Source organism: Trichomycterus rosablanca, chromosome 8 (assembly GCF_030014385.1).
Source record: "Trichomycterus rosablanca isolate fTriRos1 chromosome 8, fTriRos1.hap1, whole genome shotgun sequence".
Classification (NCBI taxonomy): domain Eukaryota; kingdom Metazoa; phylum Chordata; class Actinopteri; order Siluriformes; family Trichomycteridae; genus Trichomycterus; species Trichomycterus rosablanca.
In genome coordinates this window covers 22,399,175-22,416,398 of record NC_085995.1, presented here as the reverse complement: position 1 = coordinate 22,416,398, position 17,224 = coordinate 22,399,175, and the positions used below count along the sequence as shown (strand labels likewise).

The following is a 17,224-nucleotide window of genomic DNA, read 5'->3' as shown; positions in this document are numbered from 1 at the left end:
ATTTGAAGTGACAAAAGTATATAAATATGTATTTTAGTAATTAAATAAATTAAATTAAATTAGCTTAAAAATCTCTACAGTGAACACATGGCTATCTATCTATCTGTATGTCTCTATCTATCTATCTATCTATCTATCTATCTATCTATCTATCTATCTATCTATCTATCTATCTATCCATCCATCCATCCATCCATCCATCCATCCATCCATCCATCCATCCATCCATCCATCAGGCTTCTTTTTTGCACAGTGAAGTTTTAAGACACATTTGGGCCATTACCACCAGGCTTAGGCTTTGATGTTTTAGCAAAGTTTTAATGACTTCATATTTATTTTTGGTCTCTTCTAATAGTGGCCAAAGACATTCGCACATTACCGTGTGTGTACGTGTGTGTGTGTGTACTGTGTAACCATTTGCTACTTCAAATCCTCTTTATATTCACTTTTTACAGTAACTGAACTCTGTGAAGCACAAAAGGGTATAAAAGCAGTCTCTTATCTCATACATTACAAACCTTTACTATAATAAGTACACAAGTAAAAAAATAAAAATTTATAACCATTCATATGTTACAAAGCTGTCCTGGATCAGTAGACTGTATATGTTTTGGTTTGTTTGACTTACCGGGTTTTACCCGCTAGAGGTGCACTGACCCTTATCAAAGTCCAAGTTGAGAAAAAAACTGAGCAACCAAGCAGAATGCTGGTAAGTGTTCCATGTTTGTTACTTTTTAAAGACAATTTCTGATTCATTTACATTATTTATTACCACAAAATGTATATTAAACCTAAAGGTTTTTGACATTTAGCAGTCTTTATCTAAATAATAGCATGAAGCATGCAAAATGTTGCAGTTTAAGTAAAGACAATAGCTAAACTATTTTCAATATACAGAATGGTTAACTGAGCCTTCTAATATGCTAAACTATCACAGGTACCCAAAGGTGTGGATGTGAATCCCCCTCCTTCAGGGCTGCAGATGGAGTTTCAGACTCTCTTCAGCACTGACGCCCTGCAGTTTCTGGCAGATTTGTGCTCCACATTCCAGCCAGAGGTTGACAAGGTAAACATGAAAAGCACAATAGCAAACTATTGTATACTGAAAAATTACACTTAGCCTCTTAAAACTGTTTTCTCAGTGTTGCATAGAAAATGCTTGTATATTCAGTCGAAAATAAATTCTGAATATAAAATATTAAAAATATTTATTAAAGTGTCGTAGTCATAAAAAAATCATTTTTATGTTCTTGCTGAATCTAGCACCTGCACTTTCTTATTATTAAGTCACCAACTGTGGCTGCGCTCGCTGATGTTGATATATGGCTTCCTCTTGGCATAGTAAACTAAGGCAATAAGCCACGAGAGACCGTGCATTACTGTGATTTTAGCACGGGGATGACGTTTTTGGCACGACGCGAAGCGGAGTGCCTAAAACTTCTTTCCCCGTGCTAAAATCATAACAGTAATGCACGGTCTCGAGTGGCTTATTGCTTTTATAAAACGGCGGTCAACATAAAATATAATAAATACAACAATGTTTAATTCATAAATGTATTTATTGTGTATAAACTTACAATAAAGCATTCTTTCGCGACGCAAAATAGTTCGATTAACAGTGTTGCTAGGCAACATGAGGGCAAAAATAACATTAACTTTTTCTTTTCAGTGGCGTATTAATATGGAATGATGTGAGGTGGTCCTAGGTGTGCGTTTATCGGGGATTTTACAACGGCTTCGAACGCGGCTCAGCCAATCAGATTTTAGGACCGGAACTATCCGTTTTATAAACTTGCATGAGTAACATCAAGAATAAACTGTCTACTGATAAGCATTTACCAAAGTCTTTCCAAGCCCATGTGTATGTATTTATTACAGAAGCTTATCAGATTTTAATGCAGTGCCTTGTAAAATATTTATTATTGATTTTATTTTACCTTTTTTCTTTATATTATTTAAATTGATGTTAAAATTAAAAATTTTCAAGTTTCAAGTTTATTTGTTATTTGTACAAATGTTAGCAGCAATTGAACATTGAAATGTGTGTTGGGAGGCTCGGAAACTCTACAAGTATGCCAGCATAAGAGAAAAAAAAGAGGGAACAGAGAAAAGGGGGTGGGGTAATAAGAATAGGAGAAAATACAGTATATACAGCTTAGACACGTGAGCAGTACCCGACTACATCTTTTCACCTGCATGAGGCGAGTTCTTATGCCAATCAGCCTTGTGCACGGAGAGCCACACCCTGATCAGCATTATTCCTCTACTCTGTGAGACGCCATCAATCAGCCAGCAGAGGTTGTAATTGCATCAGTTATGAGGTCTCTATCTGGCTCCCTACCTGGATGAACAACAGCCAAACGTTGTTCATATAGCCGCCCACCCCAGCCCAGCCGGATGGCAGAGCTGAGATTCAATACGATGTATTCGAAATCCCAGCTCTGGTGTGCTAGCGTATTTTACCGCTTCGCCACCTGAGCGGCCAGAACCCTAAATCTTTACAACAAGTATATTCACAGTACTTTTCATAAATGAATTTAAAAAAACTCAGTGGAATTAAATTTGGCGTTGTTTAGACTTCCGATTACAATACAGCATAAAACTGTTACAACTACATAATGTTCTTATCAAGTATTATAAATGTGGTAAATAATTGATCATCTATGTAAAGATTTTTAAAGAGTTTTGTGCATTAGGTCCTTAAGATGAGAATTCTTCGGAAGATTCAGCTGGATTTGACTGGAGAGCTACCAGGCTTCAGAGAGGACACAGCTCACATCCGTAATGACCTGTCCTGGAGAGTCAGTCCTGTTCCTGAACGACTGCAATGCAGACATGTGGACATCGGTGACCTTGCACCCTGTGAAACACAGCGCTTTATACAGGGTCTCAAGTCCCCAGCTCAAGGAATACAAGTATGTAATACAGAATGTAAACATTATTAAACTAGCTAATAAGCAAACCTGATGTTTAGCATAAGATGACTTTGTACATGCTGTGATTGCCTCTGTGATTAGTCACAGTAAATCTTCACAAATTATTAAACAAAAATTATATTACACAAAGGCAATTTAAGAACACATTTTGTAATACCATTTTTTAGGGAACACCTCTCTCAATTATTGAGTTTAGGTGTTTTAGCCACAGCCACTGCTAACTGGTGTATAACATTTGTTTTACACAGTAATCTATATGCTTTCAACTTTACTGCAACAGTTTTGGGTCCATGAAAGAAAGAAAGTTCACTGACTCAGTGGCCCTGTTTAACACATGTAGGAGGAAATGGAATGTGTATTGTGAGCCAGGCCTTATCAACTAACATCAATGCTTGAGCTCACAAATGCTCTTTTGTCTAGATGGGCACACGCTGACATAGATGCACTTCAAAATGTTGTGAAAAGCCCTCCAAGACGAGTGGAGTCTGCTATTGCCTTATGGCAGGAGGCAGCTCCATAGTAACGCCCATAGTTTTGGAATGAGATATCCAACAAGCTCATGGATAGGTGTCCACTTACTTTTTGCCTTCCTGGTTACTTAAAGAGATTTGCAGTTTTAAACCAGTCTGTCTGACACCATAAGCATGACACAAAGTTACTTAGATCACATTGTTTCCACAGTCTGCAGTGGCACAGTGACTCGGTGGGTAGCCTCACAGCAAGAAGGTACTGGGTTTTATCCCCAGGTGGGGCGGTCCGGGTCCTTTCTGTGTGGAGTTTGCATGTTCTCCTTGTGTCTGCGTGGGTTTCCTCCCACAGTCCAAAGGCATGCAATTGAGGTCAATTGTAGATACAATACTGTCCATGACTGTGTTTGACACTGAACTGGAGAATGATGAATCTTGTGTGTAATGAATAACTACCTGTCCTGTCATGAATGTAACCAAAGTGTGTAAAACATGATGTTAAAATCCTAATAAATAATCTAAATTAATTCCACATTCTGATGAGTGATATGGACAGTAAACTCTTGACCAGTGTTTTTATTATTTTATGCCCTGCACTACTGCTTCATTATCTAAGCTGTTTTGCCTTGCATTAGCCTTGACATACTCATTTGGTTAACAAAATAGCAGGGTCCTTGTCACAAGGATTTAATTTCCTTTTCCCTGTTGCAGGTGGATTTTGATGATGGAAACTGTCCAACATACTATAATCAGATAAAAGGCATCTATAATGTTTACAGGGCAGTACACAACCAGTTTCATGGTAAGTCTTGCTGCCTCTATTACAAGTTCTCAGTTTCCTCCTTATGATCCACTACCAAGACCATAATGGGCATTTTAACATAAAACACTGTTGTAATAAATTCTGCTCCTTTTCTATTAACCAGATGTGCCAGCAATATCTCAGGCTCCAGTTCTAATGCTTCGCCCACGTGCCTGGAACATGGTGGAACACAATGTGTTGGTACTTATGCTGGTTTTGCTATAATAGTGATGCTGATGTAATAACATATAAAAACCTAAATTAATCCATTATCAATGTTGGATTTGTCTTTTGGAGGAAATGTGGAAAAAAACAGGATCTCTGTCTGTGTCTGTGTATCCATAGGTGAATGGTAGGGAGGTCCCTGGTCCTCTCTTCGATTTTGGGATGCTGATGTTTCATAATGCAAAACTGCTGTTTGAGAACCAAAGTGGACCATTTTTCTACTTGTCTAAGGTCAAGCTCTAAGCCAAATATTTCATTTTATTTAATAGAATGAAAGGTTTATTTTTATTAGAAATTAATACACATTACAGTTGAAGTTAACAGTTTATATACACCTATTAGGAACCTGCTGAAGATGTCATGAAAGTTTTGTAATTTCAATTATTTCTGCAACTGTTTCTTTCCTCTCATCTTATAATACAACCATTTTTTCCAATTATTTATTTGATAATTTTCCTCCTTTTTCTTCGCATCTAGTCACCCATTGTTTTCTGATTGTAACCTTTTGAAAAGGACCACAGATTTTCATGCAGCCCCTCCAACGCAAGCAGTTCCTGACTGCTTCTTTTCAACTGCCTGAAGCTGGATCACATACAAAAAGCCAGGCACTGCCATCTGATCCACCGTCCCTTGTGAAAGTGCCTGGACCAGCCAGCAGAGACAGTAATTGCAGCAGCAATGAGGAATGCTTGCTCGATCATTTCACTCCCCTGCAGACACACAGCCAATTGTGTCTGTGTAGGTGCTGCATAGTTCAGATTCAACTTGAATCTCAACATTAGTAGGCCATTAGTGGAGTACGTTAGTGGTGTATTTTGTATAAATGTATATTACTTTTGGTGATGTAGAAAGCTCTATAATGTTATTTAACCTTGTGATGTGGCTTCCTTTTTCCTTGTTAGTGATTGTGAATGACAATAGCTGGTGACTTTTTGGTGCAAATGTCACATAAGACAAGTACCTATCAATTTCAAGTCTGTACAAACAATTAACAAACATCTTTCTTAAGTTTGTAGGGTCAAAATGGTTTAACAACAATTGAATAGAAAAGTTTACAAACACTGTAAATATCCTTGTGAGTGTATTTAATTTAACAAAAAGTTAATGGAGCCACTAATCATCCCCAGACAGGTGCAGGGTTTTCTTTAAACTAACTAAATAAATAAAGTGAATATGCTTGCAAGGCCCAGTCAATCATGGACTTAAATCTTTTTTATGAGTCCATCACGTGGATTCTTATAACCATGTTGAGTTCAAGACAAAAGAAAAGCGATCAAACCCCAGCACTGCAAATTACTTAATTACATAAGTAATTTATTGTATTAATCACCTAAATAATGCTTTGTGAGGTAAACGTGTGATGATTTAACTCAAGGCTTGTATCATTATCTAAAAAATGCTTAATGAAAGAGACTTCCATCACATAACATTAGTCTTGTAGGTCTAGTAAGAAATGTCTAAGCTTATAATCATTTATTTTCTTTTGTTAGGTTGAGAGCTGCCTGGAGGCCAAACTGTGGAATCAGATTTTTCTTTGGACTGAGGACAGAGTAAGAAAATTGTAATTGTAATGTAAAAACCATTAAACAACAGACAATAAAAGGATAAACTACATGTAACAGGGCTGAATGTGCCTCGCTACAGAAGAGCGTGAGGCAAATCCCATACACTTGCATGCATGGAAATAGAACACATTTGCAAATATTTAGAATAGAATAGACTATCATGACCTATTGGCTTGGCTATGAATGAACAGAAACATTGGTGCCTCCCACACATAAAAGGGTTTACGGGTGGTTTTGCCCCAGAAAGCTGACGTCACGCCACCACTTGGACAATCCACTCTCCAAGAGCAACTCCATTGCGAGGCCAAAAAACCAAAAGAATGCTTACATCTCACAGAAAAGGGAAAGCTTCACCTGGAGTGTATCAACGCTCATGAGCCAAGGTGATTGTCAATCAATTTAGATAAACAGATTACACTCAACTGAGCCTTCACGCCCCATCTGCCAGCCAAACTAGGTAGTGCAGAGGGACACAACGCACAGGTGTAAATTAAGATTGACAGATCACATGCTTCTGGAGCCTAAATACACCATGCAGAGGGACACAACTTCTAACATGAAGCAGCTCTTAAACAGCTGCCACATGGTTCACTACATTAAGAAAACAAATAAGCAAAAAGGGCTTTTTAGGGAATTTATATATTTTTTAGTTTGTGTACATATTTGTATGTGTCCTAGCTTGGCTTGCCAGTGGGCAGTATCAAGGCCACAGTTCTAATAGAGTGTGTACTGGCCACGTTTGAAATGGAGGAGATCCTGTATGAACTCAGAGAACATTCTGCTGGTTTAAACTGTGGCATCTGGGATTACTCAGCTTCCTTTGTGAACAAATTTGGTAAGCCTATACATTTAATTCTTTAAAGTATGATTTAACACTTAAATGTCAGATCTAACAAGTAACAGAACAGACTTTTTTGACCTGTGCAGGGCACCGTACAGACTTCCTGCTTCCAGATCGCAGTAAGTATGTGAACATGGAGAAGCACTTCCTGCGCAGCTACATGGACCTGCTGGTGCAGACATGCCATCGCAGAGGTGCACTGGCGACAGGAGGCATGGCAGCATTACTGCTACCCAAAGACAAAGGGAGTCCATTTTACAGGACTGTAGTAAACACGGTCACCAGGCAAGTTAAAGAAAATGTTACTATTAGTCAGACACAATTCCACACACGTACACTAATAATTCATAATGTTAAAACCATCTGCCTAATATTAAGTAAGACCCACTTGTGCCATAAAAAAAAATATATTCACAGGACCTCTGAAGGTTTTCCATGGAGTATGGCAATTAGATATCAGCAACAGATTATTTTAAGGTCTGCAAGTTGCACCTCCATGGATCAGATTTGTTTGTCCAGCACAACACAGATGGTTGATTGGATTCAGATATGTGGAATTCAGAGACAACCTCTTAAAGCCCTCTCGCCACATATGAGGACATTACATTTTGGCTTTGTTATGCCTTATACCTTGTTCTGCTCAACTTGGACCTGTTGTCCCCATTAGTAGACACTTTTGTAAGGTAAAAAAAAAAAACAGCAGAACATTGCTCAGAGCTGCACCCCTGGAGCAGACAGAGTTAAGGGCCTTGCTTAAGGGCCCAACAGTGGCTGCATGGCAGAGCCTGGATTTGAACCGACAATTTTACGACTGATAGCCCAAGCTCTACCCACTGGGCTACCACAGAAACTGTGATTCAAACTGTGGCTACCTTCATCCATTACTCCATGGTCTAGTTCTGATGCTTAAGAGCCCATTATAGGCACTTTAAGCACTGGACATGGGTCATAACAGACACTCTGACCTGTCTGCGGCTACACTACCCCCCATATGCAGAAATTTTACATCAATTTGTGCTCTGGTAGCTGCACGATTAGACCAGATTTGTATCAGTAAGCCTTAGGTGCCTCTGTACCTGTCACTAGCTCACCAGCTGATCTACATTTGGGAGGTACTAATCATGGCATGCTGTTTTGGAGAGGCTCTAGATGTTTAGACATTATAATTTAGCCTTTGTCAAAGTTGCTCAGATTTTTGTGCTTGCCCATTTTCCCATTTTGATGATGTAGCCAATCAGTGTATATATGTTTTAAGGCACTGTATATGCTAAAAAACTAATTACTTTGGGTCCATGTGAAGCGTTGTACTGTTTCATCTCTATGCAACTGATTTGTTATTTCAGACTAAAGCTACTTGAAATTAAAGCTGGTGTTGATGGTTTCATGGTCTATGACATGGACCTGATTGAGCCCATGCAAAAAGTAAGCCCCATATCTAACACAAATGTATATTAATTCATATAAAGGATCTTATAAGGAGTAGAGACACCATGTCATCCACAACAGTTTAGATTCTAAATGCTTTTATACAAATCCTAAATGGACTGGAATGTATTTGTAGTTCTATTTGGAATTCTTCAAAAGAAAGGTCCAGTTTTGAATAAATGACTAAGGTAGAAATCCAGTGGGCAGTCTCCTTCCCACTATGGTTAATGTTGGTTAAATTTAGTGACTGGTGAGGCCATAAAGTGTGCTTACAGTTTTTCTCGATCGCTTTGGTGCATTTCTCCGATCAAAATTAAAATTCTCATAACTGTTAGTTCAGCCGCCACAAGATTTAGTCATTTGTGCACATCATAGTAGCAGTTTCTCATTCCTTCCAACAAATTGCAAATGCTTTTGGACATGCATCAATTGCTTCCATACAATTCTCTGCTGTTTTATAACATTATCATTTGCTTATGTCATGTCAGTCAAAATGAACTATACTTATGAATGCTGAATAGTCATTCCCTATGAAACTAATAGTCCTCATTTCATTGCTTGAATCATTACATACAAAGATGTTGAACTAGTTGTCAAAATCAGTATGTTGTATGTTCCAATTCAGTTCCAATATGTACTGCAATATTGTTTACAGTTGTGCACAGCTCTACCCAAAGGGTGTTTCTTATGTTTGTTGTAAATAAGTTTGTACTTTGCTTTAGCACAATGCTGTGAACAAATTAGAATTCCAAAGAGCATATGCAGTAAAAATGTGAAACATACGTATTGAGTGTCTTGTACTCATTTACCTCACTAAACACAGTAATGTGTAACTTAACTGTAGATTTCAAATGGGTGTGCTAATAGTGTATAGTGCTCTCTTGAGCATTTTCAGGTAGTGTCACCATGATCTGACTTTTTTGCATTGGAAAACACAGAGAACACTATCTTGTTCATAAACAATGGTGTCAGGATTTTTTATTTTGATGCCACTGACACTTTCATTGACATGAATACTTGCTTTTGAGGAATGAACTATCCATTTTGAGCAAGTGACACACTTTTGCAGGTTATCAACTAGGTTTTGCAGTTTGTACTAATTGTTTTGAGAAATGCACTTACTGTTGTGCAAATGTTAATGGTGATGTGAGAAATGCACCAAAGCGACTGAGAAAAACTGTAATGTAATTCATCAAACCATCTTAGTAAAACCCCAAATAGAAAAAATTAAGACAGTATGAAAAAGACAGTTATTTTATGTTTTGTCTGATCAACTTCATTTGATTTGTTAATATACCTCCATTCCTGCATTTCAGGGCTACACCACATTCAGGTCAGGAATATAGGAAGGCCAGTCCAGTACTAGTCACCTCTTCTTCCGCAGTCATATTTTTGTAATGTGTGCAGCATGTGGTTTTGCATTGTCTTGTTGAAAAATGCCAAGTCCAACATTTACTATCTTGCCTTTTTGGAAATCTGTCAGCTGCCTAATTTGCATTCTGCTATAACATCATATCTGAGCTGTTTAAAATCAACATTGGAGTTTGAGTAACTAATGTCTCCTAAATGTTCTTTATCTGTCTCCATTGTTCACTCAGCTATTCCAACTTCAATGTAAGGGCCAGAACCAGCTCCAAGTGCTAAGGAGTGACCTTATTGTAACCCAGGAAGATCTTCTTACAATGCCAGCAGTAAGTCCAATCCCCTTAGTCATTTTTCAATTGGTAATATCTAAGAGACATGAAAACTGAATGTACTACTTTAGCTTTTTGAGGCAGGTTGTACAATTATGCAATATAATATTTCTTTGCAGGGTGGAGTAACATTTGAAGGATTAAAGCACAACATTGCAGTGGGTGTATTGTTCATTGAAGCATGGCTTTCAGGTAAAAAAAAAAAAAATTACACATTACACATTAAAAAACACTGCTACAAAAACTGAGGGCAGCTGGCACTTTTGTTAATTCGACCATGCTTATTCTTTTATACACTAAATGATATGCATATACTGTTTCTAAAGATGTTCTGTGAGAAGTCCTGTAGGTTGCAAGATGGGGCCTCCATGGATCATACTTGTTTGTCCAACACATCCCACAGTTGCTCAGATCAATCAAATTGGAGAATTAAACAATTCACAAATGTAAATAAAAAAAACATGATTCTTCAGATCAGGCCACCTATTTCCACTTCTCCATGGTCCAGATCTGATGCTCACATACCCATTGTAGGCACTATTGGCAGTGCACGGGGTCAGCATGGATATGTGTTTTAACATCTATAAGCCTGTGTTAACAGCTGTATTTTCCAGAAGCTCTTCTGTGAGTTTGAACAAGACAGGTTAGCCTTTGATACTTACATGCATCAGTGAGCCTGTCACTGGTTCACCGGTTGTACTTTCTTGGATCACTTTTGGTATGTGTTAACCACTACATGCCAGGAGCACCCAACAAGATGTTTTGGAGATGCTCTGACTCAGTTGTCTGGCCATCACAATTTGGTCCTTGTCAAACACATCATTTTAAAGAAATGACCATTCACTTGTTGACCAATATATTCCATCGCATTACAGGTGCCACTAAAAGCAGATAATTAAAATAATTCACTTCACCTGTCAGTGGTTTTAATGTTGTGGTGGTAAAGTGTATAATTGTATGGCAGCAAACAGTTTTAATATTCATTGACAATTTTCCCAGTAAGAACATTTACAATGTTTCCCAGACCTGGACTAGAGGTGAAGATTAAACGTTCCAACTGTGCCACGGTACCCTAACCCATATTTTTGTGTTGTTACTTAACAAGGATAAATACCCCATGGTTATTACTAATAACAATGTTAATGGCTCAAAGACCAAAGCATGACTACAAATATCAAAGCAGAAAGTCTTGGGTCTAATAAGGCTGAAGTCATTCATCTTGAATTATAGGTGAAAGTCAGAAAGTAACCAAGTAACACTATTCCCACTGTATAAAACTGTAGTTGTGGCATTGCAATAGATGGAGATGATTTCTAGCAGCAGGAATTGGCAAGCTGGTCAGGAATGATGAGAACATGAGCAATGCACATTAGAAAGAGAGAGAGATCTTTTATAAAACCTTCTTGGAACTCGATGTCTTCACAGAAACCTACTGATTTTCACATGTTTTTGGATTAAGTACTTCTTCAACAGGTGTTTATGATGTGTGACAGGTCGAGGGCATTTCATCTATAAGGGGCAGGTGGAGGACTCAGCTACTGCAGAAATCTCACGATCTCAGGTGAACTTCAACCATGCAAAACTCAATATTAACCAGTTTTTCTGGATGAAACTTTTTTTTATGCTGGCCACTCAGGCGGTAAAACACACGCTGAACACCAGAGCTGGGATCTCGAATACATCGTATCGAATCTCAGCTCTGCCTGCCGGCTGGGCCGAGCTTCCACACGAACAACGATTGGCCTGTTCAGATAGGGGTGGGATATTAAAAGCCGGATAGGTCTCTCTCATAACTAATGCAATTACGACCTCTGCTGGCTGATTGATGGTGCCTGCACAGAGATGGGGAAAGTGTGCTGTCAGGGTGTGTCTCTCCGTACACAGTGCTGCTCGGTATTGCACTTGTTAAAGTGTAGGTGACAAAATGCATATGGCTGCTGCCCACGTGTTGGAGGGGGCGTGGGTTAGCTTCGTCCTCCTCAATCAGAGCGAGGATTGGCATTGGTGGAGAGGAAGCATGATGCAATCGGGCAACTGGACGCGCTAAAAGAGAGAAAAAGGGGAGAAAATGCATTAACAAAATATATTAAAAAAGTCAACTTTTTTTTATGCTCAGGTGTGGCAGTGGATCCGGCACCAGGTAAACCTGGAGGATGATAGGAGGACAGTGACTCGTGGGTTAGTCAGTAATTTAACCCAGGGAATGATGGGTGATCTGAGGGCAGCAATGAGCTGCCAGACACAACGGTACAGTAAAATAAAAAAAAAGTCTTACTTAACTGTGTAAATATATAGCTATCCTTTCCACATTGCAACTTTTCCTACTTTTAGATATATCACAAGTCCACTTAAATTAAAAACATGAAATTAAATGGAAATTCTTGGGTGTTTTGCAAAAGCCATTTAAAAATGCATAAATAAAAGCATAGTATTGTATAATAACACATTTTAGCTTTTAATACCATAAATAACTTTCTTTAAGTTAAAATTAAGTTAAAAGTTTTGCAAAAAGCACCCAAAAGTCAGCAGATGACACACCAAAGCCTGAAATGTAGAGTTACATTTAATATTTAGTACTTCATCTTCTTCTTTCTTCGGCTGTTCCCCTTAAGATTTGCCACATCAGATCATTTATCTCCATCTTGCCCTGTGCGGAGCAAGCATGTCCTTTCTCACCGCATCCATAAACCTCCTCTTTGGCTTTCCTCCTCCTCCTGCCTGGCGGCTCCATTCTCAGCACCCTTTTCCTAATATAACTCTTATACCTCCTCTGCACATGCCTAAATCATCTCAAGCTCTCCTCCCTAACTTTGTCTTTCTAATTCATTCCTAATCCTGTCCACCCTCATCATTCCTAATAAGAATTACAGCATCTTCATTTCTGCCATCCCTCCTCTCATTCACGCACATGTACTGTTTTACTCCTGCTACATTTTCCTTCTCTCCATCACACACCTCTCTCTCTCCAAACTCTCCTCAATGCCAGATCACAGATCAAAATGCCATCTGCAAACATCATAGTCCATTGAGATTCCTGCCTAACTACTGTATGTCAGTCTGTCCATGACCACTGCAAATAAGACAGGAAACATAGCTGATCCTTGATGCAGTCCCACTTCCACCTTAAACCCATCAATCATTCCTACTGCACATCTCACAGCTGTCAAAGTCCTCATAAATATCTTGCATTATCCTCACTTCTCTGCCACTCTTCTGCTAACTCCCCATACACTACCACCGCTCCTCTCCTGGCACCCGATCATAAGCTTTCTCTAGACCTACAAACACACAATGCAACTCCTTCTAGCCTTCCCTAAACTTCTCCATCAACATTCTCAAAGCAAACAACACATATCTCACCTAAACATGCTTTCACTTGTATGTCATCTAGACCAACTGTCTTTCTTTAAAGCAGTTCTTTAAAGTGCTATTTTACTTTGTCTCAGTGCTCTCTTTTCATTTGTCAGCTCATTCCATCTGCATCCTTGATCATTCTAATCTGTTGTATATTTTTCCAGTCAGGAAAGAATCAGTCAGGAAATCTCATTTAACAATAGATCATAGTTCTTGTTCGCCAATCTCTTGGCCTTCTTAAACTATCCTGCCTTTTTTCATTTCACCACCGGCATTCCTCTGTCCAGATGGCACATCAACCTAGTGCTTGTCTCACCTCTTTTCTGAATTTCATACCTCCAGCATCTGATTTTTGGTTCCACCCTTAATCTCTTTCTTCTGGTGGCAACAAGTTTCAGAAATATCTTAACTGATGGACAGAGCACAATGCATTAAGCTGTAGCTTAATGCATTGCAGCTAGTGATTCAGTTAGTAGGTTGTAATGTTAAGATATGATTTGAGAGCTTTTGGTTTAATAATGGGTTTAAGTTTTGCAATGATTCTTCAATCAGTATCATCATCATCATCACTGACCATTAACATCAGGTTGATTCTCACTCTTGGTAATCATATGGGTAGTGTTTCTCCAGTACATTTTGTTTGGGTCTTCAGGCTTACTAATCACTTTTTCATTATTCCTCTTATTGTATTCACCTATCTTGTTGCTATAAGACAAGTTTTATAAGCAATTTTTGTCAGGCTGGACTGGAATACTGTTAAAGCTGCATTTCATATTCATACAGACCAAGGTCCCACCACAATCTGAAACAGCAGATGAATGCAAGACTACACATGAATTGCACTGAAAGAGGAACTAAAAAACCATTTGGCAAAACAGTTTAGCAAAAAGCTCTAACTGGGGGTTTTAACCATGTCTCATTATTCACAGCTACTGATGTACAGTGGTGTTCAAAAAAATAGCAGTGATTTTAAAAAAGTGAATAAAGCACAAAATCAATTTAATAACTTTTATTTCCATAAATGCAAATGCACTGAAAATACTACACTTTCAATTCTAAATCAAAACATTAAGAACATTTAGCCAGTTTGTGTCAATCCTTTACAGAAAGTTAAAAAAAAATAATATTAGGCTGTTCAAAAAAATAGCAGTGCCAGCATTTTATTTTTTCAAAAACTCAAGAAATGTATCTATAAACTGAAAATGTTTGAGGTTTCACTTTACTTTAAATTACTGAACTAATATTTAGTGGCATAACAATTGTTTCTGAGATCTGTGTTGCATGGAGTCGACCAACTTCTGGCACCTCAGAACAGGTATTCCAGTCCAGGATGATTAGACTACATTCCACAGTTCTTCTGCAATTTTGGGTTTTGCCTCAAAAAAACACGTTTCAAATATCAGCCCACAAGTTCTCTATGAGATTGAAGTCAGGGGATTGGGCTGGTCACTCTATTACCTCAATCTTGTTTGTCTGTAACCAAGATGTTTTGGGTCATTGTCATGTTGAAACACCCATTTTAAGGACATTTCTTCTTCGACATAGGGCAACATGATCTCCTCAAGTATTCTGATATATTTAAACTGATCCATGATCCCTCGTATGCGATAAATAGACATAACACCATGGTATGAAAAACATCCCATATCATCATTTTGTACCACCATGCTTTACTGTCTTCACAGTGAACTTTGGCTTGAATTCAGTGCTTGAGGGTCGTCTGACATACTGTCTACGGTCACTAGACCCAAAAAGAACAATTTTGCTTTCATCAGTCCACAAAATGTTGAGCCATTTCTCTTTGGACCAGTCAATGTGTTCCTTGGCAAATTTTACCCCATTCAGGACACGTCTTTTTCTTAACAACGGGACTTTGCAGGAGTTCTTGCTGGTAAATTGGCTTCACTTAATCATCTTCTGTACTCACTGGTAACTCCAGATGTTCCTTGATCTTTCTGGTGGTGATCACTGGCTGAGTATTTGTCATTTTGGCTATTCTTCGATCCATTCTAACAGTAGTTCCACACTTCCTTCTGTGTCTTTCAGGTTTTGGTCATCACTTCAAGGCATTTGAGATAATTTGCTGCACTTCTGTATGTTTTTCCCTCTAAAATTAACTTTTCAATCAAAGTACACTGTTCATCAGAACAATGTCTGGAACAACCCATTTTACCCAGTATTTCAAAAAGAAATGCGCTATGACCAACCTGTGCAACATTTGCCCCCTCCTACCTTAAATAAGGGCCAAAATTGACACCCGTTCTTCTGCAGAATGAATGACTTCACCAATTGAACTCCTCACTGCTATTATTTTGAACAACCCCCTTTAAATCAATGCTTCGATTACTCAGAATGAGCAGCATGCATGTCCTAATTGTTGGGTTTGTTTTGTTTTCATTACTCTACTACACTTTCAAGTGAATTTTTTGCTATGTAGAAATATATTTTCTACTAAAAACAGTGATTTATCAGGTTAATGGTGTTGGACTGCTATTTTTTTGAACACCACTGTATGCATGTTCATGTAATACAATCCAGGCAAAAATGACGATGTTGGTTCTGGTTGTTTCTCCCTGTACACAGAGATGAGGAGAGGTTAAGTACAGCTGTGTCCATGTTCCTGGAATTGGTACAAAAGAATGACTTCCCAGAGTTCCTCACTACGTATTTGTACCTGGACCACACTTTCCTGAGCTCTCAGTGTCAGCATGTGAACAGTTGGACAAACAGACCTCACAGAGCCAGACTGTGATTTATCAACACATCTATGGTACATTTGTAGAAAATACAAAATGCTAATTAAAGCAATGATGAATAAAGATGCAGCAGCAGTGGTGTGTATCTCTTATTTAGGTACTTAAATGATAAGTCCACAAAAATATTGGATTTTCAAATCTAAATGTATTAGAGTATCAGAATATGGTAAACAGAAAAGCATTTCAGAACACACATCAAACTTTGAAGCAGCAAAATTTTACTCATACAAAAACACACATCTAAGGCTATGGTGGACACAGGCTCACTGAAACTGAAACCTTCAGGACCGGAGGTGTCTTGGTGTGGCAAATATTCTCTCGGCTCATCCTGTTTTCATGGCTGCTTTTAACACGAGAATGTATCACGTCAAAGCACAGGTCATGTCAAACTGGTTCCATTAGGATGACAATGGGAAGGCAGTGGAATTAGACAAGTCAGTAATTAAATTTGAATACAATAAAATGCCATTGGATGTGGTAAAACAAAAGAATGTGCAGTTGACAAATTCTGCAGCAATTTATGTGCTGTAACCATGTCAACATGGACAACAATCTTAAAAGAATGCACTTTGAAATCAAAATAATGGGTGTTTTACCAACACAGTATACGCACCAATCAGCCTTAACATTAAAACCCACTTCCTTGTTTCTACATACAGTACATTGTCCATTTTATCACGGCCACTTACCATATAGAAGCACTTTGTAGTTCTACAATTACTGACTGTAGTCCATCTGTTTCTCTGCATGCTTTGTAAGCCCCCATTCACCCTGTTCTTCAATGGTCAGGACTCTCCCAGGACCACTACAGAGCAGGTATTATTTAGGTGGTGGATCATTCTCAGTACTGCAGTGATACTGACATGGTGGTGGTGTGTTAGTGTGTGTTGTGCTGGTATGAGTGGATAAGACAGTGCTGAGATAAGACAGTGCTTTTTAGTGGTCCTGACCATTGAAGAACAGCATGAAAGCAGGCTAAAAAGGTATACAGAGAAACAGATGGACTACAGTCAGTAATTGTAGAGCTACAATGTGCTTCTATATGGTAAGCGGAGCTGATAAAATGGACAATGTGTGTAGAAACCATGAGGTGGTTTTAATGTTATGACTGATCGGTGTATGCACCAATCATCAAAGCATTGGAACTTCCCAAAATGGG

General features: G+C 38.4%; 1 protein-coding gene across 1 annotated transcript; it reads left to right on the top strand.

The window, feature by feature from the left end:
• Positions 1–684: 684 nt before the first annotated feature.
• ugl (ureidoglycolate lyase) lies at positions 685–16,128 on the top strand. Its single transcript, XM_063000579.1, has 15 exons — positions 685–709; positions 938–1,066; positions 2,697–2,915; positions 4,115–4,205; positions 4,330–4,406; positions 4,551–4,661; positions 5,921–5,980; positions 6,674–6,830; positions 6,923–7,121; positions 8,180–8,258; positions 9,860–9,952; positions 10,075–10,147; positions 11,449–11,516; positions 12,072–12,202; positions 15,893–16,128. Exons 1-15 carry the CDS (start codon positions 704–706, stop codon positions 16,059–16,061), a joined length of 1,662 nt encoding a protein of 553 aa, XP_062856649.1. The 5' UTR covers positions 685–703; the 3' UTR covers positions 16,062–16,128.
• The last annotated feature ends 1,096 nt before the right edge of the window (positions 16,129–17,224 follow it).

Bases quoted from the DNA above. Each gene is read 5' to 3' on its own strand.
- ugl (XM_063000579.1), top strand. The intron at 4,662-5,920 runs GTCAAGCTCTAA...TTCTTTTGTTAG, and splicing joins CATTTTTCTACTTGTCTAAG to GTTGAGAGCTGCCTGGAGGC. The intron at 11,517-12,071 runs GTGAACTTCAAC...TTTTATGCTCAG, and splicing joins CAGAAATCTCACGATCTCAG to GTGTGGCAGTGGATCCGGCA.